We start from the raw sequence: 25,738 nt of genomic DNA, 5'->3' as shown, positions 1-25,738 counted from the left end.
ACACACACACACACACACACACACACACACACACACACACACACACACACACACACACACACACACACACACACACACACACACACACACACACACACACACACACAAAAGCTTTAAACACAGCTTCAAAATGAATAGGATTTCTAAAACAAAGGAAAAACTTTAAAAAGGTCACTTCAGTTTTGTTTTAATTATTTAAAACTAATCATAAGGTGATAGCAGTTACAAATCACTTCCTTTTTCTGATAAAAAAACATGATTAATATGACATTCAGTGACAATTTCAGCCTATTTGAATTACATAAATTATTTCTATTCTGTTCTCTTAAGACTGATTTGAAAAAATCATAAAGAAAAGTGTCTTCCAGATTATAGTGATAATAAAGACTGAATAAAGATTCAAGAGTTCACCACATGCAGAACTGCACAGCAGAAAGTTACATATCTAAAGTTGCCACATTTTCTCCAGCAGCTTTGTAACTAAGATCAAACCATAAGATCGTATGAATTCTTTAAAAAGTTTAAAACATTAAAAAAATGGTTGAATAAAGACAGAAATGAACACTTGTTTCAACATTTATGGATACATTTATTTATAGTCAAGTTCTCTATATTTGAAGCAACACATTGCATAGAAATCAATAAAGATGTAATATTCACCTGCGTTAAATTAAATTAAACCCCTCATTTCATAATATATATATTAGAGATTATTAGTATAAATTAGAGAAACCTCAGTGATATTCTGTCAGTCACATGTTGAAATCATGTTTACAGTCCCATAGAGGGGAGCTCAGCTTTCATTTGTCCACAGAAGTCTTGAATTATGAATGTTTTGGGCTGTGATGAGCTCTGTAATGGAGTCGCTGAGGTTTGATGGGTATCAAATTTAACAGTCACTTCAGGATTGGCCAAGTTTGATTTATCTTCATCTGAGCATGACTCTTTCTGCCTGTTCATCAATGCTTCACCCTCCTGGCCGCAGCCTGCTAGTGCACATTCCTCTTTCCATAGTCGCCATACTTCATCCAAAGTAAGGATGAAGATAAATTGAATTTTTACCCTTTTCCACTTAATGTTTTTCCAGTGAAATTATATTTTCAACCAATAAAGTAACGCAGCTCATAAAGTTGTTTATATACCAAATCTAATAAAGTTTAAAGTTTCCATCCTGTCTTTGTGAAATCTAATCTACATTTATTAAAAAAAAAAAAAAAGAAAAAAAAGAAAAGAAAAAAGTGACTTAATTGATTTACATGATCCATCTTTAAACATCACATCTTTGTTTTGGCTTCGCTGAAGAAGATAAAGAAAACTCAGCAGCATTTTCAAACCTGGAAACTGCTTGATGTGAAGCATCAGAGCGAACCGCTGCACCACCGTGCCACCCGGAGGAGCATCGTGCACTTTGAATTCCTGCAGTCAGGTCACGTTTATCACACTGATCCACGTGCACGCAACAGGTCTTTCAACCATCGCCCTGATATTATCCCCAAGACTGAAGGCAAAGCAAAAAAAAAAAAAAAAATCACTGGATTGAACCTGAGTGACACACTGATGCCTCCTGGTGGCAGATTGAGGTAACTACACACACACACACACACATATATATATACTTTTTATATTTATATATAGTATATATTTATATACTTTTTATTTTAGCTTTCTTAAGTTGCTGTTTTTTGCATTCAGTGAATAATGCATGCAGGATAATTTTGGAACATAAATCAATATTATTTTTTGCTTTTACTGTATTGTGTGCACTTCGTGATTTTTCCCTCAGCTTTTTGTTCCCTGCTGCTCTTGTCCTGGTAAAAACCATTAATCGGTGGATTTCTTTGATCTGCGTCGCCTGCTCATCCATCACAGACACGACACCTCTCAGCAGTGTGTGTGTGTGTGTGTCTTTCATGGCTTCATGCCAACAGAAACCAGTTGACCGTTGCACTGTCACACTATCACAGTGTACTGTTTGTTATCATTCAAACTCTCTTATTATCCTCTCCTGGCAACCGAATGCAGGTGTGTCCAGGACACGCCTCTATGCTATGACTCAGGCCAGGTGTGTGTGTGTGTGTGTGTGTGTGTGTGTGTGTGTGTGTGTGTGTGTGGGTGAGATAAACCGGCTGGTTACAGATGAGGTGCAGAGCAGACAGACCTGAGGCGTGTCTGAGCTTTCACTCACTCCGTCTTATTTTCTCTGTGAGAAAAAAACCCAGTGCGTGCTGGCAGGCACTCCCTCTGCTTGGAAGATTGAAATTGTATCATAGTGATTATCCCTTAAAAAAAAAAAACAAAAAAAAAACTGCTCCTTCTGCTGGGAGACAATGTAATCAATGAGTAGTTTTAGTGCGGTTCAGTTTGGATTCAAAGTCCAGCCGGTGGTAAAAATGTGCTTTATGAGGGGATATCAGTGTGATACTGTCAGGGAGGAGATCAGTAAATGCAGCAGGGCCGGTGGACATCTAAGGATGTGGACTTTGCGAGAGTTTTTATCGATTGCTTTGGAAAAGCATCTTTTATTCTGACTCGGTGCGCCCGATCAAACCAAACAAACAAACAAATAAATATGAATTAAAGCTCTACGTGTCTTTTCATTGGATTCCTCCTCCTGTTTTCATCACAACTGGTGCAGACAGAAAATTCCATATTATTGAGATGTATTGCTGTTTATTTGTCATTTTGAATTCTTAACCATCCTTCACACTTTCTCCCCTCACAATGCGTCTCCTTGTGTTTCCTCCCTGTGAAGGCTTGAAGAGTCGTCTGCTAATCTTCTTCCTGCTGATAAGAAAATCCAGAGTGGCTTTCATACCCGCACAACACCAAGGTCGTGTCCTCTGGTGCGATTCTGAGGAATCTGGGAGAGATTTTAACAAGCAGAAGCAGCCTTCACGTCCCAAAGTCAGGAGGAAATTCCCCGGCACAGAGCCGGAGAGCTGAGGGAAAACAAACAAACAGGACTCCAGCAGTCTGCTCAAACATCTCTTTGCAGATCTCTGATCTTCCCCTGCAGATTTATCTCCATTTAATTGACTCTGAGGCTTTCATTTCAGAGCGAAGCGATGAAATCTCTTTCAATAAGACGAGTATAACGAGGCATGACTTCAGGCTGCTTTAGTGTCTTCCTCAGGACGGAAACTCTGATGGAGCTTCTGTCTCGACACCACATTAATAACCACCAGCATGTAAACCGTGTGTGTGTGTGTGTGTGTGTGTGTGCTCTAACAAGCAGACGTCAGTGTCTTTCTTTTCACTGTTTACTCAGTGCGGGATGTCAGCTCGCTGTCTGGACACGATCTGTGAATCACCACACGTCATCTGGGAGGCCTCCTCTCCTCACCTGCCGTCACCCCAGCAGCTCCAACCAGTCTGATTCAGCCAGATGTGGACTCCTTTATCACACGTGAGTCAAATCTGTCCTTCACGTAAAGCAGACACGGGGGTTAAATATTGACCCCCCCCCACACTGGGGAAAAGGAAGGTGAAGAGAGTGAGAGAGTGTTCCGAGTCAGACTTTTCTCAGACTCGGACGCAGAAACAACAAAGGGCGTCCGCCCTGCTGCCTGCTGACAGATGACTGTTGCCAAATCTGCATACTTGCAGAAAGTGGCCACACCTAGATGTAACTGATGAGATAAAACAAGACAACCAGGAGAGATCTTATCTGGAGAAATAATGCTAATCCAACAGCACTTTATAGATTATAGTTACTTATTTAGAGACTGGTTATAAAAAGCAAATAGTTATTTTGGAAAGTACCTCTGGATTTGCTTCGGTCAGACTTAGTAATTGTTTTAAACAATGCTGATGTTGGTGTTTCTCTATAATGAGGCCAGATTCCTTCTTCTGGAGACTGTTTATGGTTGAACATCTGTTTCGTTTGGCCTTTGCAGATCGGGACGCAGAGTTAAAGTTCAGTGTCCGGCTGCCTCGTCCAGCTCTTCTGGATCAGAGCTGCTTGTCGACCGCGGTCCGTAAAGCCGCGCCTGTTCAGTCACGCAGTGTTTTGGGTTGAACAGGATGGATTAAAGAGTGGAAGGAAAAAAAAAAAGACTTGTAAAGCAAACCCACCTGAGTCTGGAAAAAAAAAAATAGGGTGTGTTTTACCTTTGACTCTGTCATTATTACAAATGGAGACTCGCTGGTGTTCGGCACACACAAGTCTTTGAAAGACAGGAACTGAAATGCCTCGATGGCTTTGAGATTCCAGGTCAGGGCGTTGGTCTCTCCAAGTCACCGGTTGGGTTTTCTTTTCTTTTCTTTTTTTTTTTCCACCCATGGCCAAATCTTTGACTCCCCTTCGTTTTGCTTCACACTGCTGTGAGACGTGCCGATGAGAACTCAGGCTGAAACACCAGAGGGCACAACGTGTCCGTCAGTCTCTCCCTGGCCTCACAGGGAGGCATTTCAGGCCTTCTAGGGAGATCACTCTGGCTCTATCTTGTTTTTCGACCTCTTTTTCTGCAGAGATCTTCCGAAATTCCCACACTCGGTCTGAACATACGTGAGAAAGGCTCCTCCGGTTACTCACGGCTACACACTTCACCAACATTTTGTTGTAGCCTTGCATTTTTCTGGCGTTGCCTCATACTGGCAGTAGGTGTGTGAGTGACTCTCCCAGCTTTGCTCCCACTCCCTTTCACTTTTCAAATCTCTGTCACTCCCACTTCTGCTGTCTGCAAGCAAGCAGGAACCCGGCAAAGTGCTTAAAGGAGTACAGAGAGGTGGAAAAAGTTCAGAAAAATAACAGCAAGCCACCTCATTTCGCCCAAACTGACTCCCTTTGACCTCCAGACTGTTGAAGTGGAGATGAGAGAAGAGAAAGGGTCTGAACACTGCTTCCATTATCCTGCAGTGGATAAAGCAACCAGGCTTCAGAATGATTGGCTGTGAGGTGAAAAGGGAGGGGAAATAAGCAGAATTGTCACATAACACAGATATAAATCTGGTTATATATTGTTTAGTTAGTAATCAGTTGCATTGAGATGGATTTCAGTTGAGGGCAACACATTAATATTTAAAATGAACAATTAATTGAGAATATAGGAAGAGAAAAGAAGTAGAGTTTCAAATATTTTATGAGAGAGATAGATTTATATTTGGTAATTTTGTAATTTATAAGTGTTTTGGAGTATTTTTAGCTATATAAAGTATATTTTTATCATACTTTCAAAACTTAATAATTTCCTCTCCACTACTTGTAACATAATTTGAATAACATTCTGCTTCATGACTAGTTGTTTAATTTCCTCTACTTTTAGCACACTTTGTTTATTTGAGACACTTGAAACATATTTTATTCAGTGCTACTTTGTTGAAAAGCAGAGCCGTCACTTCACATTGAGTAGAATTTACGCACTCTAACAGTTTTCAGGTGTCTCTTCCCGCTTGCTTACAACACCACCTTTCAGTGAGAAATGACAGTCACCTCCCATTAAAGCAGTGTGAGTGTTTCGTAAATACGACAAGGTGTGGTTTCTCTCCAAAAGCGGCCAACTTCCGTCTATTCACAGCAGACCATTATCTGCGCAACAGGAGACGGGGCGGGGAGAGGCGCACGGTCTGTCCGCTGTCCGGACGGCACAGCAGAGGAACGGGAAAGAAAGAAACTGTAACAAAGGAAAGAGCTGAAGGAAACCTATCATCAGAGTATTAAACGGCTCAGCCAAAATGAGCATGTACGGGTCCACGTCCAAGCTGGCCACCATGGGTCAGAGGAGCAACTCCCGGCCGGATCTGTCGAGCTTCAGGAGCAGCAACGACGTGTTCGTCGGTGGGAACGGCTTCCAGGGGGAGTACGCGATGGGGGACGGCGGCGGCGGTGGCGGCGGATACACCTACACCACCTTCTCCCGGACCTCCATGCACGGCGGGGGGATGCCTCCGCAAAAGGCGCACAGTGTGATCGGAGGAGGAGGAGGAGGAGGAGGCGGCGGCGGCGGAATGAGGTGAGCGCACAGAGAAAGGGGAAAAACTAAACACCTGTTGCGTCTGGATTCGCCTAATTGGAAGTAAATGTCAATGAAATGTGTATTATTCCACGTAAATATAAGTAAGATGCAGGGTCGATTCAGATTGGAAGATTTTAACGCGCTTTTTGTGTGTTTTGGATAATTACGCGCTGCGTAAATTACGCACCGAATGCCTCGAAGCAGGTTCCTGTAATTCCACTGCAGACTCAGCACAGGCGCACGTCAGACTGGGAGTGTTGTTGTAATTGCGCTTCAGGCCTACATGACTCTGTGAAACCGACCTTTCGTCACTCCCAAATGCTTCCAGAGAGTTTTTTTCCCTCTCTCCTCCTCCATTTCTCCGTGTGTATTCAAGTTGTTTCGCTGATCTCTTACCCAATTCCCTGACTCACAACACATGCACGCCCTTCAAGTCTCCCCATTCAGTCTGATGTAAGTCTCTGACATGTTTTTATTGCAAAAAAAAGTTGAAACTCAATCCAGAATATTATCATAAGCTGGGGGAGTTTCCAGCAGATGTCAGAAAAGGGTGATTTTTTTCAAGCTGGTGCCCTTTTGTTGACCCGCAAACTGAAGTCAGACTCTTTAAAAAGACAGATGAATGACTTTCTGTTAGTTTGAAATACATTGTTAACGCTGCTAAACGGTCGGTCTGTAACTTTACGATAATGTTGCTGGCCCTTTAAGAGGCACTGACTCGATTTTTTTTCGCTTTTAATTTGTGAGACACTGAGAAATCATTTACAAGTATTTATATCAGTTTAGTGACACATTGACTACATGTTCAAGATCCGCCTTTCAAACTCTGCGGCAGGAAAAGACCAAAAAACCTCTCGACTTACAGAACAAAAAAGCACATTATATTAAAATGACTGCAATTAACTCAAACGTCGGCAGATGATTTACAGTAAGATACTTTTGCTGTGGTTTATTGAACAACATAATCTTAACTTTGACTCATTTTTACTGTAAATTGTATATTGAAGCCTCTTTTGCTGTGTTGTTTTTCTTCATTGCAAGTAAACTCAGTATCCACAGTACGGTCAGGAAGTCTTTCAACATTTACTGAAATTGAAAGTATTTATAGTTTCATTGTGTTCACTCTTACATTTTTCAAGTGTTTTACATATTTCCTTTGCAGAGTTGTTCTCATGCATTCATTTCTTGTTTGAAGTGAATTATTTTTTAGTTAATAGACCCCTCTGTCTTGCCTGGTTTCCTCTGCAGCGCCATGGCCATCCAGCAGAAAGCGTCAGTCCTCACAAACCAGTGTCAGGATTTTCTGCAGAGAGCCAAAATGATTTCCCAGAGTGTGAGTACACAACACATTTTCACACTGTGCACACAACAACAACAACGACAACATGACTGCTGTGGTTTGTTGGTTTTAGATCCTTGGAAAGTACTTAGCAGAATGAAAAACAAGAAACAGCTTTATTATTATTACAGTGAACGAAAACAGTTTGGGTGTTAATAGATAATAATCAGTTATAACATAATGCTGCTAAACCACAAACCGTAAATCATCCATTCATTCTAAATTATTGCCAGACTTTTTTCCTGATCTGCTTCACAGTGGAGGCAAACGGTGGTGGACGCGCCCACTCTCGTGTGTGTGACGGCGTCCTGAACCCGTTTGACTTCATGTGTTTGGGATGTGTAGCTGCAACCCGAGGACCTCGGAGCAGGAAAAGCCCTCTGGCGGGGTCCCGGCCCGCAGTCCGAGGGTCCGTCCCGACAGGAAGTGACACGTACGGAGTGGAAAAGTGACTGAGGTTGTGTGTGTGTGTGTGTTTCCAGGGCGGCCCGGCTGTGGAGGCTGAGCGGATGCTGATGATGAGCGCGGAGACCATCGAGCAGCTGAAGGTCTGCGGCAGAGAGCTGCAGCTGATGCGCGTGCCCAGCGAGGTTTTCAGAAAGTACGAAAAGATACAGATTATTTTTACATTTTTACATTTTAAAGTTTAATTGAATGAGTGCAGAACACATGATCCAACTTCCTGTTCTATTCAGGACCGCCTGTAGATTTCATAAATAATTACAGAAGCTGCAGCTTCCTCTGCGTGTGTTTACTTCTACTCGCATGTAGTTTTTAACAGCAGCGGGACTCCCTTTGCCGGTGAACTGAGTGTTTTCCTCTCATTCCTGCGTCTCCATAGCGTCGAGCAGCTGCAGCACATGCATGCCGGTCTCCAACAGCAACTCATGGGCACCGTGACCCTGAGGCGCAACAGGAGCAGCGTGGGCTCGCTGGACGGAGGGAGGGTCTTCAATGACGCCATGGGCTGGATCTCCCAGCAGAAGGTGAGCCCAAAGAAACCAAATAACAAGTGTCATGGAGGAACTTTAACAGGAGCAGTTTCTCCATTTAGAGATTATCTTGCTAAAGAGATATAATTTGCCATTCATTCATTCATTCATTTTCCGCCGCTTCATCCCTTTCGGGGTCGCGGGTGGCTGGAGCCGATCCCAGCTGCTGTGGGCGAAGGCAGGGTACACCCTGGACAGTTCGCCAGTCTGTCGCAGGGCTGACATATATAGACAAACAACCATTCACTCACACATTCATACCTAGGGGCAATTTAGGGTGATCAATTAACCTACCATGCATGTTTTTGGACCGTGGGAGGAAGCCGGAGTACCCGGAGGGAACCCACGCACACACGGGGAGAACATGCAAACTCCACACAGAAAGGCCCCGAGCCCCGGCCGGTATTTGAACCCAGGACCTTCTTGCTGTGAGGCAAGAGCGCTAACCACTGCGCCACCGTGAGGCCCATATAATTTGCCATTTTTGTCCAAAGACTGTGGCCTCAGGGGGTCATCTGAATCTGAGGTCAAACCGGCGCCTTGCAGGGTCTCGTTTTACCCACTATTCTGGAAATGACAGATTTATTTTCGCCGACTGTTCTGTTAAATATAAGTTTTCTCTTCACGTGATTTTCAACTTCATGTGATTGTCAGTCATTTCATTTGATGGTAATTTCCCCTCAGATCCGTTTTCTTATTGGATGCATCAGCTGACTCCGTCACACTTTGATCCCTTGCAGAGTTATGTCAAGCTGAATAATCAAACCTGCACGTATGATGAGGATGCACCAGGTTTTTTTCCTTTCTTTTTAGCCATTTAGTCGTTTTTATGACTACATTTCACCTCTGAAGTCATTTAGGCATAAAATCTGCACTACTTGTTTAAATCAGTGAGAATGACTAAATCTATTGTATGCAAGTAGTCTTTAAAATGCGTGATTTCTTTCAAGTTTATCATGTTGATTCAAATAAAAAAATGTAGTTTTCCCTTTGAAGTGAAGGGATTTTTAATTTCTAATAGTTTTAAACATGTACAGAAAAACAACCTGCTCTATTTAGCCAATCAATAATTAAAGCATAAAACTATTGCACTCTATTAATTAGCATTAATATTTTTTATCTGATGCTTTCACCGATATCAGCCTTAGATTTCAAGCTAAAGTTGAATTTTAAAAAAGGCCATATTACACTTCTTTTCCCCCTCTAAATAATTAAACCTTCTTAACTGTGAGTTCATTTTGTATTATTTTGATAAATCAGGTAAAATTTGAGTGTTTATGCCCCTTTAAGTGAGTCAATATGAGTTTTCAAGTAGGGGAAACAAGCGTAGCTTCTTTTACTCTGAATTAAAGAGCTAATATTACATCAAAAACAAGCTAAATCAACTGTAAAAAGTGTGATTCCTCCTCTGTAAGAGAGTACATTCAGCTGACGATAACATATTGTTGTTAAAGAGAAGAGCATCATCAATTTAAATCACTTTTTAGTCTTACTAATGAAATGAGAAATCTGAGAATCAGGAAAGCCTTTATGAGCGTAAAATCAGCTGTAATTGTATAAATTATGCAGATGTTTGAGTTTGGTGCTGTAATTTGAGTCACTTATTCCAACAAGCCTCAGTTTGTTGGTGTGAAGCTTTCATCACCCGCAGATTTCAGGTCAGCCTTTTATCCTGCAACTAGTTTTCCCAGGCCTGGAATGACTTCACCTGCGTGCGCGTGCACGTGCACGTTAATGCGGGTGCAGAGGTGCACTAAAGGTTTTCAGGCAGAGAAAGATCCACTTCTGTTATCACTCGGCCCGAACCCCCACCCCTACCCCCACCCCCAGATCCGCTACCACCGGGTAACTGAAACCACCTGGACCTGCTCCCAAAACCTGATCCTGGAGTGAGAGGGGGCTGAAACAAAAGAGGAAACCACGAGAAGTGAAGCCGTGTGATATCCGACACTGCACTGACTCAGTGGTTACCAGACGGGACCGCTCGCTCGCTCGCTCGGTCAGTCGAACGTAGCCATGGGAAAACGCCCTGCGTCTGAAAACACACCCCGTCGCTGTCACCGCTCCCAGCCTCGCCCTTTTTTTTTTTTTTTTTTTTTTTTTATTACACACACACCTTTCTACATATCTCACTTTTTGCTCTTTTTATGATGCAAACTCCAACCTGAGATCCATATATCTCTCAATAAACGGCCTCCGTCCTGCTGTTGACCTCTCAGTCTGGAGCTTCAGGGAGGAAAAACAGGAGAACAAAAGCTTGGAGAAGGAAGAGAGGGGAGCAGGGCGAAGGGGCTGGTGCAGGTTAGAGCTGCTGGCAGGGCTCCTATCAAGGCCTGGGAGTCAGGACAAGAGGAGGAGGAATACTTGGAATAGTTTCCTGAGAGATAGGAAGCTCAGCGATCGTCTGCTGACACCTAGAGGACACACAGGGAAACGTCCACACTGTTAATTCAGCAGTAAAATGAAATTATATAAGGAATAATATGCAGAATTACATTACATGGTTGTCAAAATCAATTCAGTTCACATATTCGGTGCAAAATCAGCTTCATTTTCTGTATTTGATGTTTAGAGTTAACAAAGCAGTCTGTTATATTATCTGTCAGGCAGACCTGATTAAAAAAAAGTGAATTATAAATTATATGTACTTGTACTTGAGTGTTTTTGCTTTTCTAGGCTTCATATGAAGACAGAGCTCCTCTTTCTTATCTTCAGTAGAATTTCATGAATTTGAAAAAAGTACAAGTTGCATCAGTCATGGTTTGATGTCTTTAAAAAAAGGTTGAATTAAGGTTTCAAATTGATTTTCTCAATAAAGTCCACATTCCTGAATTAAAACACTCACCATTTTTTAATCTTTTTTTTTTCAGATAATTGTTCCATTTGTTTTCTTGTGTTATCCAGTTGGATGATTACCAGTATTAAATTAATATTTGTGAAACCTTTTTTTAATCTGGCTAAATGTAGGGACATTTATTGTAATTTTTGAAATTGCAATCTCACATATGTCATTTTTAAATCTAATTAAAAGAAGTTGTCCATTCTATTTTTGTATTCATTTTTGAAATGTTTTCTAATCAAGTTTTATAATTATTTTAAAAACAAACAGAGTGTATCACACCGTGGCTGTGTGTTGTGTTTGACTTAATAAAATCGGGATGTGTGTTGCAGCGTATGATCGAGACGGCTCCGTGGGGCGACGACACCGAAACCATCGAGAAGCAGCTCTTCAACCACAACAAATACCACAGCTCCATCTCCAGGAGCTCGGAGGTGGACCGGGCCCGAGACGAGCTGGTACCGCTTCCTCTTCTCTTCTTTCACATGTTTCCCAAACATCTCCGCGCTCTTGAATACTGTGAGATTTTGTGATAAACTGATTAAAGATGACTTCCTGTTTAGAACGGCCGCGGCGACAAGTACAACCTGTCCATCCTGGACCAGGAGTTTGACAGCCTGCAGGTAGACTCGCGCTCCACGCACAGTCCGATGCTTCACATTTAAACTGGTTTTGCTCATCGTGGGCTTGAATTTCCCTTCTGTGTCGCAGAAAATGTCCCACCAGCGCACGGGCCAGCTGAGGGACCTGCAGACCATCATCGAGGAGATCTTCAGAGCCATCATGTGGGTGAACGAGAAGGAGGAGGAGGAGCTGGTGTTCGACTGGGGCGACAAAAACATCGACCAGTACATCCCCCGCAAGCAGGAGGCCTACTCTGTGAGGAGCCCGGCATGGGGTCTTTCTGTTTTACTCACGAAATGATTGAAACGCGTGGATTTATGGACTATCTTGTGTGGCGTTTCGTCCCGGACAGAGGCTGATGAGAGACCTGGAGGAGAAGGAGAAAGACCTGAACAAGCTGAAGGTGAAAGCAGACGGCCTCCTGAACAACAACCACCCCGCTTCAGACAAGATCGAGGTGAGTTCCTCCCCCGGAGCGTCCTGAAAGCTGCCTGACAAACCGTTTAAAAACCCACCAGACTTTCAAAGGAAACGGATATTTGAATAGATTTCTGTAACCAGAAGTGTAGGAATCTCCTCGTGAAGGATAGGTTAAAAAGAGAAAGTTCAGTAAAAAAAAGCAACTATTTATCTATAGAAATGGTTATTTATTTATTAATGTGGTTCATTATTCATCTATTTTGATGTCATCATCTCTAATTCTTTTTACCAACATATTTATTTATTCATTTATTTATACATTACATTTTTATTGACATTCATTTAAATTGCACTTAAATAAATACATTAAAATACAGTGGATTAACATAAAATCAGCAAATCCATGCATGAGTGTTTGATTCAAAGCTTTTAAGTATGAATTATGAATAAAAAATACATCATTAAATCCATAAATAAATTAATAACAGAAGAAATTTATAAATAAATGAAAATTTAAAATACAGAAATAGATTTTTTTAATTTTTTTTTTTTTTTAAATATATTTACTCGTGTTTTTATCTGTGGAATTTATTACCTTTCACACATCAGTCTATGCCGTCCCAAATTATTCACGTCAAACTTTGAGATAAGAGTCATTTGGCATTTGTGTCTATCTGAAATATTGTTACAGTAAATTAAATCAAGAGTGTTAACATGTTTTTAATGAGTGAAAGCTACAATGAGTCTTTGCTGAGGAGGCAAAGGGCTGCAAGTTACAAACTCCAGTCTAAAAGATTCTTTTTTTGAAACAATATAAACCTGATAACGATCAGTCTCAGTTTTTTTTCTTCTTCCATTTTTTTTTTTTTTTTTTTTTTTTTTTTTTGTGCTCAAGTTCCTTGCAGTATTTTGCTCCATGTTTCAGTTTAGTGGCATTAAACCTCCCGGAGTGTGATGACTGAGTCTGAATGTCTGTTTCTGCAGGCCTACATGGACACGTTGCAGACGCAGTGGAGCTGGCTCCTCCAGATCACCAAATGCATCCACGTGCATTTAAAGGAGAATGCCGCCTACAGCCAGGTGAGCGCGCAGCGCCGTCTCACCTTTAATCTCATGAAAATGAGCGATGGGTGTGTGTGTGTGTGTTCGGATCAAAGTAAACATCTCTTCTCTTGTCTGCAGTTCTTCAAGGAAGCCAACGAGACGTACGCCAAGCTGCAGAAGCAGCACGAAACCATCCGCAACAAATTCACCTGTGACAAAAACACTCCTCTGGAGAGCCTGAGCGACCTGCTGAAGAACCTGGAGGTACGGACCTGTGTGCAGAAAGAGATACTCTTCACAGTGCATGCATGTAGGTCCCGGTTTACATCACTTAAAGACTTCTATGTATGTATTTTTTTTGTCTTGCAGAAAGAGAAAGCCCGTATCGTGGAGAACAAGAGGCAGGTGCAGAGCCTGGTCAACAAGTCAAAGTCCATCGTCAGGCTGAAGCCTCGTAACCCCGAGGAGAAGAGCACCAGCCCGGTCATAGTCCAGGCGTTATGTGACTTCAAACAAGACCAGGTGGGATCAACTGTGGGATCTCTGTCTCTCTGTTTTTCACAGTTTACTGTTACGATGCCTTCATTCACACTAAATTTTAGCATCTCCAATATCCACGTTTTAACCTGACTGCTCATTGTGCCTTTGGTGTTCTTTAAACCTTTAGTTAAACATATTTTTATTCATCAAGTATCATTTTTTCCTCATAATTTAAAGAATTAGGTGAAAAAAAAACTTTCAAAACCTCTGTTACCAGCTCACCCTGTCCCTGAATGCACCACTCCTGAAAACTGGGTACACTTCAGTAGTGATAATGCTGATGGTGCATTCAAGAACAACTGGAAAATAGAGTTGCTGAAAGTCCCCATTTATTAGTTTTTTCATTACTGATGGATTTCCTTGACTGGTTCATGCACACAGTGTATTGAAGTGTTCTGTCCTTACAGAAAGGCATATTCAAAGGGAACGAGGGGATCCTGAAGGATAACTCTCAGCGCAGCAAGTGGCTGGTGACGGGACCTGGAGGTCTGGACATGATGATCCCCTCGGTCTGTCTGCTCATCCCCCCTCCGAACCCGCTCAGCATCGGCCTCGCTAACAAGTAAGAACATCTGAGGACTTTCAAATGCCGTCTGAAGAATTCCTTGACTGAAATCATGTCCTTTAAGGTGAAATTGTTTTGATTTGACACACGACTTGTATCGCCCCTGTAGGAACGAGCAGTATTACGACGCCATCATGGCCATCTGGAATCAGCTCTACATCAACATCAAGAGTCTCATCTCCTGGCAGTACTGCGTCAAAGACATCAACTACATCAACTCGCTCACCCTCAGCATGGTGAGATGTGACCGAGGAGGACGCACTTCCTGCTCTTCGTTTGTCCTCGGCTCGAGCTAACTCCTCTCCTCTGTCTGACAGCTGTCCAACATGCGTCCTGAAGAGTACCGCAGCATCATGAAGAGGCTGGAGACTCACTATCAGGAGTTCCTGCGCACCAGTCAGGGCTCCGAGATGTTCGGGGAAGATGACAGGAGAACCATTCAGGGCCATGTAGACCAGGCCCAGAACCACTACGACACGCTGATCGTTCAGTTACCTTCTTACAGTGAGTACCCGCCGTCTCATTTAGGTCAGATCACTTCATCTTAGGGATGTGAATCTGTCAATTCTTCACCAACTCTTCAGTTTTTGACTTAGTCATTCAATTTTCCAGCAACCACCACCACAGTGACTGAAACCGACATAACGGAAAAAAAGTCGGACTCCAGCACCAAGACGTCCAAACCCCAGAAGACCACTGTTCCCAAAGTCACAGTTCCACCGCCCACTTCCACCCTCAGCCTCACTCTGCTCAGCAGCCTGCAGGAGATCCGGCGCAGGCTGGAGCTGGCCGAGTCCGGCCTCACCAGACACCTCCATCTGCCCCTGGGGGAAAACAGCCTGCACGAGTGCTCCGTGCACATCCAGAATCTGCAGGTAGGAGTCAGTCTTTTGGTTTGGCTGTGACAGGGTAAAGAAGGAAAAGAGGAGGACTGAAGAGTGACAAGAATTGAATCTTTACGCAGTGGTGTCAATCAAAGCACCATCAGAGAGGAAAGCTTGAAGCATGATCCTAAAATCGAAACGAAATAAAAAAAAATCAATTTCATAGAAATAAGTGAAACTGGATTTCAGAGTTAAATAAGGTCACTCAAAAATCTAAACTTAGAGCAGTACAAATAAGGGAATTCTTCAAGTAGAAAAGGTTGGTAATGAATAAAAGTATGGAGAGAAAAATGAGGAGTGAACAAAATGTGTTAAAATAGGGGCCTTATCAGTCTAAAACTTAGAAAGTGTTCCAGAAGTTCCACATGTACAACAACATTATGTGTACTACTGGAAACGTCAGTGAATTTGGGGAAAAAAACCCTCCAATTAAACCACTTTTGGCATCCTGTTGGTTTCCAGGATGTGCACCAAGATCTGGACTCTATTCATGATGAGTACCTGCGTCTGAGAGAGAAGATCATCAAGCAGCTTGAGGGGATTCCTCCAGACTCCGAGCAAGCCAGGTTTCTCCGCGCTGAGCTGGAGATCATCAACCAGAAGCTGGGCGGTCTGCAGGGTCTCTACTCAGCCTACATTCAGAGGTACGTCGTGTCGGGCGAATTCCACCGCTTTCCACCGAGTGTGAAACCTCTGCAGGCATCGACGATTGGAAATGTTGTTTGACTGTTGTGAATTTGTTGTGATGACTGTGTGTCTGCTGCAGGCTGTCGGCTCTTAAAGGCTTGCTCCAAAGCCTCATGCAGGCCGAGGACATCATCAAGGTCCACGAGGCCCGGCTGACCGAGAAAGAGACCAGCTCACTGGACCTGCGAGAAGTGGAAAATTACCGGAGCGTGCTCAAGGTTTGAGACACACCCTTTTTTAAAATCCGTTTTATGCTGTGGGAGCTGTAGCCATAACATGTTTGAAATGCTTTTTTTTTAAATGTGTGTTTCCCTATTAAAGCAAATGAAGAGCGAGCTGGAGCTGAAAAGAGACCTGCTGACAAACATGGAATCGGAGCTGTCCAAAGCCGTTCACTGGAATGGACAGATCTCGGACTCTTTCCACAAGTGCGACATTGATCTGAACAAGTGCTCAGACATGGTGAACCAGCTGTCTGACCGCTGGCGCCGCATCCAAACTCAGATCGACAGCAGGTACGACTGGATAGTTGGTGCTCATGCTTCCTTCGCACCTGAGGCGACCTTTATGAATATTCCTCCACATCCTGCATTGGTCGTTGCTGGTAAACAGCTCTAAAAAAAACATCCTTCCATCCCTTCCCCTTCCTCTCATTCTTTCCCCATGCAGAGTGTGGGACTTGGAGAAGCAGGAAAAGCAGCTGTTGCACTATCAGAAGGGCAGCGTTTCCCTGGATGAGTGGATAGACAATGCCAGGAAGCGCCAGGACACGCTTCAGGCGGCGAAGCTCGGTGACATCCAGACCCTCATGGACCACCTCAACCAACAGAAGGCATGAAAGCTTTTCTTTACCACAAATATATCGTCCAGGCAGGAGGATTTTGCATGTAGCAAAAATGACAAAAAAAAAAATTGTTATAAAATAACTGATTCCTAATTTGTCCACTAGAGGGAGACATAACAGCACAGATGCATCAATGCCCTTAACGTCAGCACCAAAACAATATGGGGGGGGGAGTTGTAGAAATACCTGCCAAGTTTTTATGTGATTCTTGGCAAGTTTTTACTTCTAAATATTAGTTTTAAAAAGAAGAAGAACAAGAACATATTAAAGTTTGTTTGCTTGTTTTTTCCTGACTTTATTCGACTCTGAATTGGAAAATTTTGATTTTCATACCCCCATAAAGGATGCAAACTTCTTTTAGCATTGATGCAAATTTGTGGTTCTGATATAATTATTGAGCAGAAAATGAGGAAAAAGTTAAAAAATGCCAGTTTTTCCTGGGATGCACTGGGACCACAGAGGCCTTTTATGAACATTGCTTTTCGAGGTAGTGCATGTCGGATTAAAGCAATTTCACTTTTTTTATCACCGGATGCAGTCGTGACTCACTTAGAGTTTCAGTTGTTGCTGCAAAGAGATTTTCAACGGAGTGCACCTCTGTTGTAATGAAAAATTGTTGACAGGACAGATTTTCGCGGGGTTAAATCAATAAAAAAAAAAAATCCCCCTTTTGTCTAACGCAGGCTCTTCACACTGAAATCAAAGGGAAAAAGGAGAAAGTGGAGGATGTGCAGAAAAATGCAGACACCTGTGCCGGGTCCATAAAGGTTGGTGGACTGTTTGCAACGATTCTAACAGATGGAAACCCAGTTTACCTCTTGGAAACCATGTGTGTTACGTGTGATGATGTGTATGCCATTCTGTGTGATTTCAGGACTACGAGATGCAGCTGGCCGCCTACAGTTCAGGCCTGGAGACGCTGCTTAATATTCCCATCAAGAGAACGATGCTGCAGTCCCCTGCTTCTGTGGTCAGACAAGAGGTAGGTGAACTGGAGTGATAGTTGAAGCAATTTCCAACTCATTGCAAATATATTACATACATTTATTTTTATTTGTATACATTTGTAATTTCTTTTTTGTTATTATTGCATATTTTTATATTGATTAAATCACCTTTAATAAAAGAATTAAGCACCATTTTTTTTTTAATTTGTCTTCAAGATAAACATGTATTCTCTCCATTAGGCGACTGATCTGCAGACCCGCTACATCGAGCTTCTCACCCGCTCCAGCGACTACTATAAGTTTCTGGGGGAGTTGCTGAAGAACATGGAAGAGCTGAAGGTAAAAACACTAAGTTTGTATCATTTATGAAAATATTATTGTATTCCGAGTTCAGAATAGAAGAAAGTGTATCATTTATTTAACATTTTCATCAACTGACAGATAGAGACAATATTCAAAGCCTGCACTGATAATTGGAGCTTTCAAGGTTGTTGGATGTACACCTAGCGTCAGTGTGCGGAGGGTGTTTATAAAAACACATAGCTTGTGTATGTCGTTTGTGCATCGATCATAAATTAGGCCTATTACCCGTACTCGTTAACCCATGTAACTAAAGGTTAGTAGTCGTACTTGTACTCATCCTTTAAAAAACTGGCATCAGTGCGTCCCTCTCTGAAAGTATGACATTATATAACTTTCATGTTCTTATTGTTATTCTCCATAGATGAGAAACACTAAGATTGAGATGCTCGAAGAGGAACTGAGGCGTCTGAAGGAGGAACTGCAAGATCGCGGTCTCAAAAATAGGTCCCTGGAGGACGAACTGGGCCGCTACAAGCTGGAGCTCTCTCAGTTCAAAGACCAACTCATTACAGTCGAAGAAGTGAAGAGGACCACAGCAATGCAAGCCAGTGCTGCCAAGGAGAGCCTAGAAAGCACACACGGCCAGCTTCAAGACCTGAATGACCAACTGACCCGCATCAAATACCAGCTGGAAGAGGAAAAGAGGAAAAGAAGACTGGCCGAGGAGCGCTACAACAGCCAGCAGGAAGAGTATGAGGCGGCCGTTCGCCGCAGACAGAAAGAACTGGAGGAGCTCAACTGGTCCAAGATTGACTTAGAGAAGGTCGTGAAGGACAAGGAGCGTGAGCTGGAGAGGCTGAAGTTACAGCTAGAGGAGGAGGCGGGGCGTCGAAGAAATGCAGAGTCAGATATCTCAAAGGTAAGAGCACAGTTCACCCAGGAGATTACTCAGCTTAAACAGACACACGAGACAGAGATCCACGTCTCCAAGACCACCATCCTGAAAGCGTCGCAGCAACGAGAAGGGGACGTGAACGAGCTGAGGCTGCAGCTCGACCGACTCGCAGCTGAGAAGAAGGACCTGGAGGATGAGCTGAGGAGGCTGAGGCAGTCCATCAGTCACACGGAGGAGCAGCGGAGCCGGGCCGAGGAGGAGGCCAACCAGCAGAGGGCCTCGGTGGTGAAGGAGACCAGGGTGCGCACTGAGCTGGAGGTGCAGCTCAGATCGCTCGTGCAGCAGAGAGAAGAGAGTGACCTCAGCTTAAAAGACGCCAATAAAAGCAATCAGGAGAAGGCTAGGCAGATTAGTGTCCTCACATTCAACCTGGAGGAAGAAGGGAAGAAGAGGAGAGCTCTGGAGCTGGAAATCAATCATCTGAAACAGGCTGAAGCAGAGCTGAAGGCAAAGAACGCCTCCTATCTGGAAACAGTTAACAGGCTCAAAGTCTCCGAGCAGGAGATGCGCATCACCCGAGTGGAGCTGGAAAAGCAGACCAGTGAGAAATCCAAGGCCGAGCAGAGTTCTGCCAGGATGCAGAGCCGCATCCGGGACCTGGAGAGCGCCCTGGACCAGGCGGAGGCTGAGTTAGAGAAGCAAAAGAAGGCGGCGCAGGAGGACTTCACTCGCAGGAAGCGTCTGGAGGCTGAGCTGGAGAGGCTAACGATCACCTGTAGGGAACACACCACCACTATCAGTTCACTGAAATCCATCCAGCTCGAGGCCAGCAACTCCGGGAGGAAGTATGAGCAGGACCTCAGGGCTCTCCAGGAGGCACTGGACAAAAGTCTGAGAGAACACAAAGCGACTAAAGATGAGCTGGCAGCGTTGATGGCGGAGCTGAAAGCACTCAAACAGAAACTGCAACAGAAAGAAATACAAATTCAAGAACTCAACCAGCGCAATGAAAGCCTGTACAAGACCATCGAAGAGAAGAGCCGCCAGCTGAACGAATACACCACAGAGATCGAGAAGCTGCAGGGTCTGACTCAAAACCTAACAAAGGAGAGGCTGAAGCTGGAGGAGGAGCTGAGGGGAGTAAGACAGGAAAGGGATGATCTGAAGCTTAGCAGAGACGCCATGGATGGAGAGAGTGCCACTCAGATCGCCGCTTTGCACGTCCAGCTTCAGAGTAGCACCAAGAGGACGATCGAGCTGCAGGCTCTCATCAATGACCTGACCAAGGAGAGGGAAAAGCTTAAATTGGAAATAGACAAATTCCAAAAGCAGTCACTCGAGGTATTTTTGACAGCACTGAAGGATCATCTCTTCATCACACAGCTAATTCACACTGCTGCTTGTGCTTGCATAAATTGCTGCATGTGAACTCAGACTGAACTCTGATTTCAAAGTAGCTGCGCTCTATCCTGGCATCGCCCCAGATGACCTGTTGCAGCTTTGGGTCTGGAGGTCTGCATGACTTTCAGTAACTCTCAATGCTTCTGCTTAGTTGTGCTTATCAATCATGCTCGATAATTCAGTGGGATGCTGAGTGTGTCACATTGAACTTCATTCCCACCACATTAACAATCATCACTTAATTGAACACCGTACACTAACAATCTGGAAAACGTATACACACACTTCTGTGTATACATACAATATCTTGTTATTCTCACAAATAAATGACATGATATTGTATTTCCATATCATAGCACATGCTGTATTCATACTGGATGTATGCTTTACATGTTTTATATCTAATGATTCCTCTTTTCTCTCCACAGACGTCAATGATGGTGCACGAGTCCCAAAGTCAATACAATGAGATAGTGATGGAAAGAGATAGTTTGCTGTCCAGGCTCAAACTACTGGAGCAAGAGAAGAGTCGATACCAGCGACTGGAAGAGGAGCTCAATCGCATCAAGGTGACACTAGACACCGAGCTCCGCAACAAACAGCGCCTGCTCGATGAAAAAAATTCAGTCCTCAAGGAGTTCAACCTCATCAAGAGCCAGTACGACATCAAAGACGGACAGATCAGGCAGTGTGAGTCAGAAAGGGACAGGATTGACCGGGAGAGGCTTTCCTTGAAGAACGAGATTGAGAGGCTCATGAGGGAACTCAAGACAGTCGACGAGAGGTACAAGAGCCGTCTGACTGTGGCCGAGAAGGAGGCACTGGAGCTGGCTCACATCAGAGATTCACTGGAGAGGGAGATACAGAGGCTAAAGCAGAGACCCAGCACTCTCACTAGGCAAACTCAGACAGATGAGAAAGTCCCCACAATTGACCCGTCCAAACTCCTGTTTGATGGGGTACGCCACAAAGTGACAGCCCACCAGCTCTGTGACTGTGGGATCATCAGTAAATCTACACTGGAGGATCTTCTCAAGGGGAGAAAGACTGTGACCGAGGTCTCACAGGACATTCAGCTCCATCTGAAGGGTACCGGAGTTATTGCTGGAATGACTTCACCCGGCCAAGGTAAGATGCCCTTCACTGAAGCAAAGAACAGGAATCTCATCAAGCCAGAGAGCGCCCTCATGCTCCTTGAAGCTCAAGCAGCAACAGGTCACATAATTGACCCCACATACTATGAGAAGATGCCTGTGGACACTGCATGTTCCAGAGGAATTGTAGACACAGAAGACAGAGACACACTGGTGACAGCTGAAGCAGCTAGCACAGGCTTCAAAGATCCATACAGCGGCAAAGTGCTTTCTGTGGGTCAGGCTTGCAAACTCGGCCGCGTGAGCAAAGACACGGCCCTGCGTTTGCTGCAAGCTCAAGAATCTGTTGGAGGCATTTTGGATCCGGCTCTGAGTGTGTTCCTTCCTAAAGATCTGGCCTTGGACCGCAAGCTCATCGATGAGGATCTTTACTGGGCTCTGAACAAAAAACCTGCCTGCTACCTGGATCCAGTATCAGGAGAGAAGATAAGTTACCAAGACCTTCGCAAGCAGAGCGTAGCGGAGCCTGTGTCAGGTTTACTTTTGCTCCGTGGTCCAGAAAAGCCCCTGACATTTAAGGGTCTACGTGGAGAGGTCACTGTCGATGAACTCATTGAGTCTGAGCTGCTGGATAAAACTGACCTGGACAAGCTGAACCAGGGCAAAATCACAAGCAAAGAAATTGAAGACAAACTGAAGTCCTATCTCTATGGATCCACCTGCATTGCAGGGATCTATGATGAGGCCAAAGACAGAATAATGCCTTTCTATCAGGCAATGAAGAGTGGTCTGCTCATGAGAGGGACCACCCTGGAGCTACTGGAAGCCCAAGCTGCTTCCGGCTTCATTGTGGACCCAGTCAACAATGTCTTCTTGACAGTGGAGGAAGCTTCAAAGAGAGGCCTGATAGGAAATGAGTTTAAGGCTAAGTTGATGTCTGCAGAGAAAGCAGTGACAGGATACACTGATCCTTCCACAGGAAAAGTAATCTCCCTCTTCCAGGCCATTGAGAAAGATCTTATTGAGAAAGGTCACGGGATCCGATTGCTTGAAGCCCAGATTGCCAGTGGAGGCATTATTGACCCCAAGGAGAGCCACCGTATTGACGTCTCCGTTGCCTATAAAAGGGGATATTTTGATGAGGAAATGAATGAGATCTTAACCTATGAAGGGGATGACACAAAAGGCTTCTTTGACCCCAATACAAAGGAGAACCTGACCTATCTGCAGCTGAAGGACAGGTGTATAACAGACAGCAAGACAGGCCTGATACTTCTGCCCCTGAGAGACAAGAGTAAGCCCCAGACCTATTCATCAGAGAGCCGCACCAACGTCCTCCGGAAGAGGCGGGTGGTGATTGTTGATCCAGACACTGGACTGGAGATGTCCGTAAGGGAGGCATATCACAAAGAGCTGATCGACTATGACACATTCCTTGACTTGTCGGAGCAGGAGTGCGAGTGGGAGGAGATCACAATTACGGGATCTGACGGCGCTGCACGATTGGTGATCGTGGATAGGAAAACTGGAACTCAGTATGACATTCAGGACTGCATTGATCGTGGGGTAATTGACAAGAAATCTTTCGATCAGTATCGCTCTGGAACAGTGTCCCTGACCCAGTTTGCTGACATGATCACCAGCCACACCAACAGCAGTGAGATGAACATTGCAGCCAGCAATGTTGATGACGTGATGACATGTAGTAGCCCCACCCAGGCAGCACCATCCTCTCCTACTGTCCGTAAACGCTTCAACAGCATCTCCATCACAGTCTCCCCCCCAGAGATGTTCGATGACCAGAGCCCTGTGGGGGCCATCTTTGACACAGAAACTTTGGAGAAGATAACCATTAATGAAGGGCTCAGAAGAGGCATCGTTGACACCATCACAGCACAAAGGCTGCTGGAGGCCCAGGCATGCACTGGTGGGATCATCAACCCAGCCACTGGCGAGAGGTTGTCACTGCAGGACGCTGTCCATCAAAGCGTCATTGACGACAACCTAGCCAGCAAGCTGAAACCCGCCCAGAAAGCTTATGTTGGTTTTGAGGATGTGAAGACGAAGAGGAAGATGTCTGCCGCAGAGGCAGTGAAGGAGACGTGGCTACCTTATGAGGCCGGTCAGAGATTTTTGGAATTTCAGTACGTTACAGGAGGCCTGGTGAACCCCGACAACGGCCGCCGCATCGGCATTGAAGAGGCGATCCGCAGAGGCTGGCTGGACGGCAAAGCGGCCCAAAAGCTCCAGGATCCCCGTAACCACCAGAAGAACCTGACGTGTCCCAAGACCAAACTGAAGATCTCCTACAAACAGGCCATGGACAGCTGCATGGTGGAGGAGAGCAACGGCATGAAGATGCTACAGGCCTCCTCCGTTTCCTCCAAAGGAATCAGCAGTCCTTACAACGTCTCCAACCCGGGCTCGCGCTCTGGATCCAGGGCCGGATCCAGGACCGGATCTCGCAGAGGCAGTGTAGATTACTCCACCTCCACCTCCACCTTCAGCTACAGCTTCTCCTCCAGCAGTGGCACCTATTAGTTAGTATTCCAATGCTAATACACAGCGCAGAATCACACTATTGATATCACTTTCTGTGCAGTTTGACCTTTTTTAACATTCTTTGTTAATGCCATTTAGAAGATTTTGGAGGGTTTCTTTGTTTTTAAACTTAATCTAAATGCAATTTATTATGATTCAGTGTTTCAGTAAAATGTAAATCGAAAGTTGAATTCATTCAAACTCATGATGTAACACATGATTATATTTGTCATTGTTCAAAGTCAAAAAATCTGTAAAATAATACGAGTTTAACAGAAAGAGGTTAAAATGTATATCTGGATCAGTCAAGCATTCACACTTATTCTGTCTGAATTGATTTAATGGGTAGTACAGCCTCATGTTAGTCACATAATTGAGTTATTTTTTGTTCCTGTGTTATGCAGCTTGATTTTTTTGTGTGTGTTTTTTTTTTTTTTTTACAGATTTTTAATGATGGTTTGCTGAGGTATAGCTTGACTATAAGATTGCTTTGCCAATAAATTGTTACTCTTGTGTGATTTCAAATAAAGTTTTAATAAACTTAATGATTTGTTCGCTCACTTGACACTTTATAGTTAACATTTTGCATTTTACTACAAGATAAAAACAAATTACACACTTACAGTAACTTGATATTTGCAGGACATTTGCAACTTGTAAAACAGTATTTGTTACATTTCAGACTTTAGCATAATCAAGTAGTTCATGTCTGGAAATGAACCAGATGAGTATTTATGAAGGATTAATTGTTTTTTTCAGTAAATTAAACTTTGTATGCAATGCATACTCTGCACATTATTCCAAAAATGAACAAATAAATCAACTATAAGAACTATACTGACCAACAAAAACACCTACATAAGACCTTCATAAGACAACACTAGTTGTCGTTTTTTACGGATATGATGAATATCTATTTTCTCTCATTTTAGAGTAATTGCTGATATTATTGAATTAAAACAAAGTTTCCAATAATGTAAATTTTTCTTAAAGATCAAAATTAAAAACTCTTCTTATAACTCTCTTATTTCTGTACCATAATTTAATCTTTGTCCTGCACTTTTTCATTTTTAAATATAAAGTGCTCTACAAATAAGTGTAAAAAAAAGTTTGATAGTAATTTATGTATTTTTTACTGTCGCCTCCATGAAACAGAACAAAGGTGTAGTGAAGTGACAGAAATACTGAGGAAATCAGGAACAACTCATTTCCCAATATGTTTGGAATGCATCAAAATTTTTAAAGTATCAAGTCTGAAAAATACATAATGTACTTTTTTTAACATTAACAGATTCATTTTCGATATGATTATGCATTTTGAAGATAGTTTTAAATGCTTTAATATCACACATTGCACCGTCAAAATAATTTGTTACTAAATTCATTAATGATTTTATCGCCAAATTTAAGACAGTTTGCAATTCTTTAAGTTAAAATCATTATAAAGGACTCTAAAGCCCTTCTAAATTGTTTTTCATTATGCATTTTAAGATACCTTGAAGTTCTAGAATCTCAAAATACGACTAATTACATTCTTGAAATTCAATTATATGTAAATTAATCAAGACATTTTAAATGCTTTACAGTACGACTACTGGAGAAACTTACATTTAAATGCATTACAATTAATTCATATCTGATTTATTGTGTGCTTGTAGCATAACTTTAAATGCTTTAATGGAAAATTATTACAGAATACACATTTTACTTCCTTTTAAGCAATTTACATGTAATTTAAATATGAATAAAAACTCATTTAAAATGCTTAAGGCAAAAAAATATAACAAATGGACATTTACATTTCTTACAATTAAATTTACATCTT

The 25,738-nt window shown here is 43.2% G+C and overlaps 1 protein-coding gene across 3 annotated transcripts; it reads left to right on the top strand.

Annotated features, from left to right (window-relative positions):
- The first annotated feature begins 1,762 nt into the window (after positions 1–1,762).
- Positions 1,763–24,452, top strand: dspa (desmoplakin a). 3 transcript variants are annotated; one of them, XM_030114276.1, is made up of 24 exons: positions 1,763–1,767; positions 7,203–7,287; positions 7,776–7,894; positions 8,135–8,279; positions 11,457–11,582; positions 11,688–11,747; positions 11,836–12,003; positions 12,101–12,205; positions 13,153–13,248; positions 13,351–13,476; positions 13,582–13,734; positions 14,160–14,314; positions 14,427–14,553; positions 14,635–14,821; positions 14,930–15,192; positions 15,664–15,845; positions 15,968–16,106; positions 16,210–16,403; positions 16,558–16,720; positions 17,416–17,499; positions 17,607–17,714; positions 17,920–18,018; positions 18,404–20,218; positions 20,707–24,452. In XM_030114276.1, the coding sequence occupies exons 2-24, from the start codon at positions 7,207–7,209 to the stop codon at positions 23,911–23,913; spliced, it is 7,902 nt and encodes a 2,633-aa protein (XP_029970136.1). In that variant the 5' UTR covers positions 1,763–1,767; positions 7,203–7,206; the 3' UTR covers positions 23,914–24,452. The 3 variants fall into 3 exon arrangements, with proteins under 3 accessions (XP_029970136.1, XP_029970135.1, XP_029970138.1); XM_030114275.1 differs by lacking the exon at positions 1,763–1,767 and adding an exon at positions 5,534–5,951; XM_030114278.1 differs by lacking the exon at positions 1,763–1,767 and adding an exon at positions 5,539–5,951 and having other exon boundaries at positions 18,404–18,901.
- Positions 24,453–25,738: the final 1,286 nt, after the last annotated feature.

This window comes from Salarias fasciatus, chromosome 18 (assembly GCF_902148845.1).
Source record: "Salarias fasciatus chromosome 18, fSalaFa1.1, whole genome shotgun sequence".
Taxonomy (NCBI): Eukaryota; Metazoa; Chordata; class Actinopteri; order Blenniiformes; family Blenniidae; genus Salarias; species Salarias fasciatus.
Note: the sequence above shows the minus strand (reverse complement) of the source record. Positions and strands in the feature narration are given on the sequence as shown.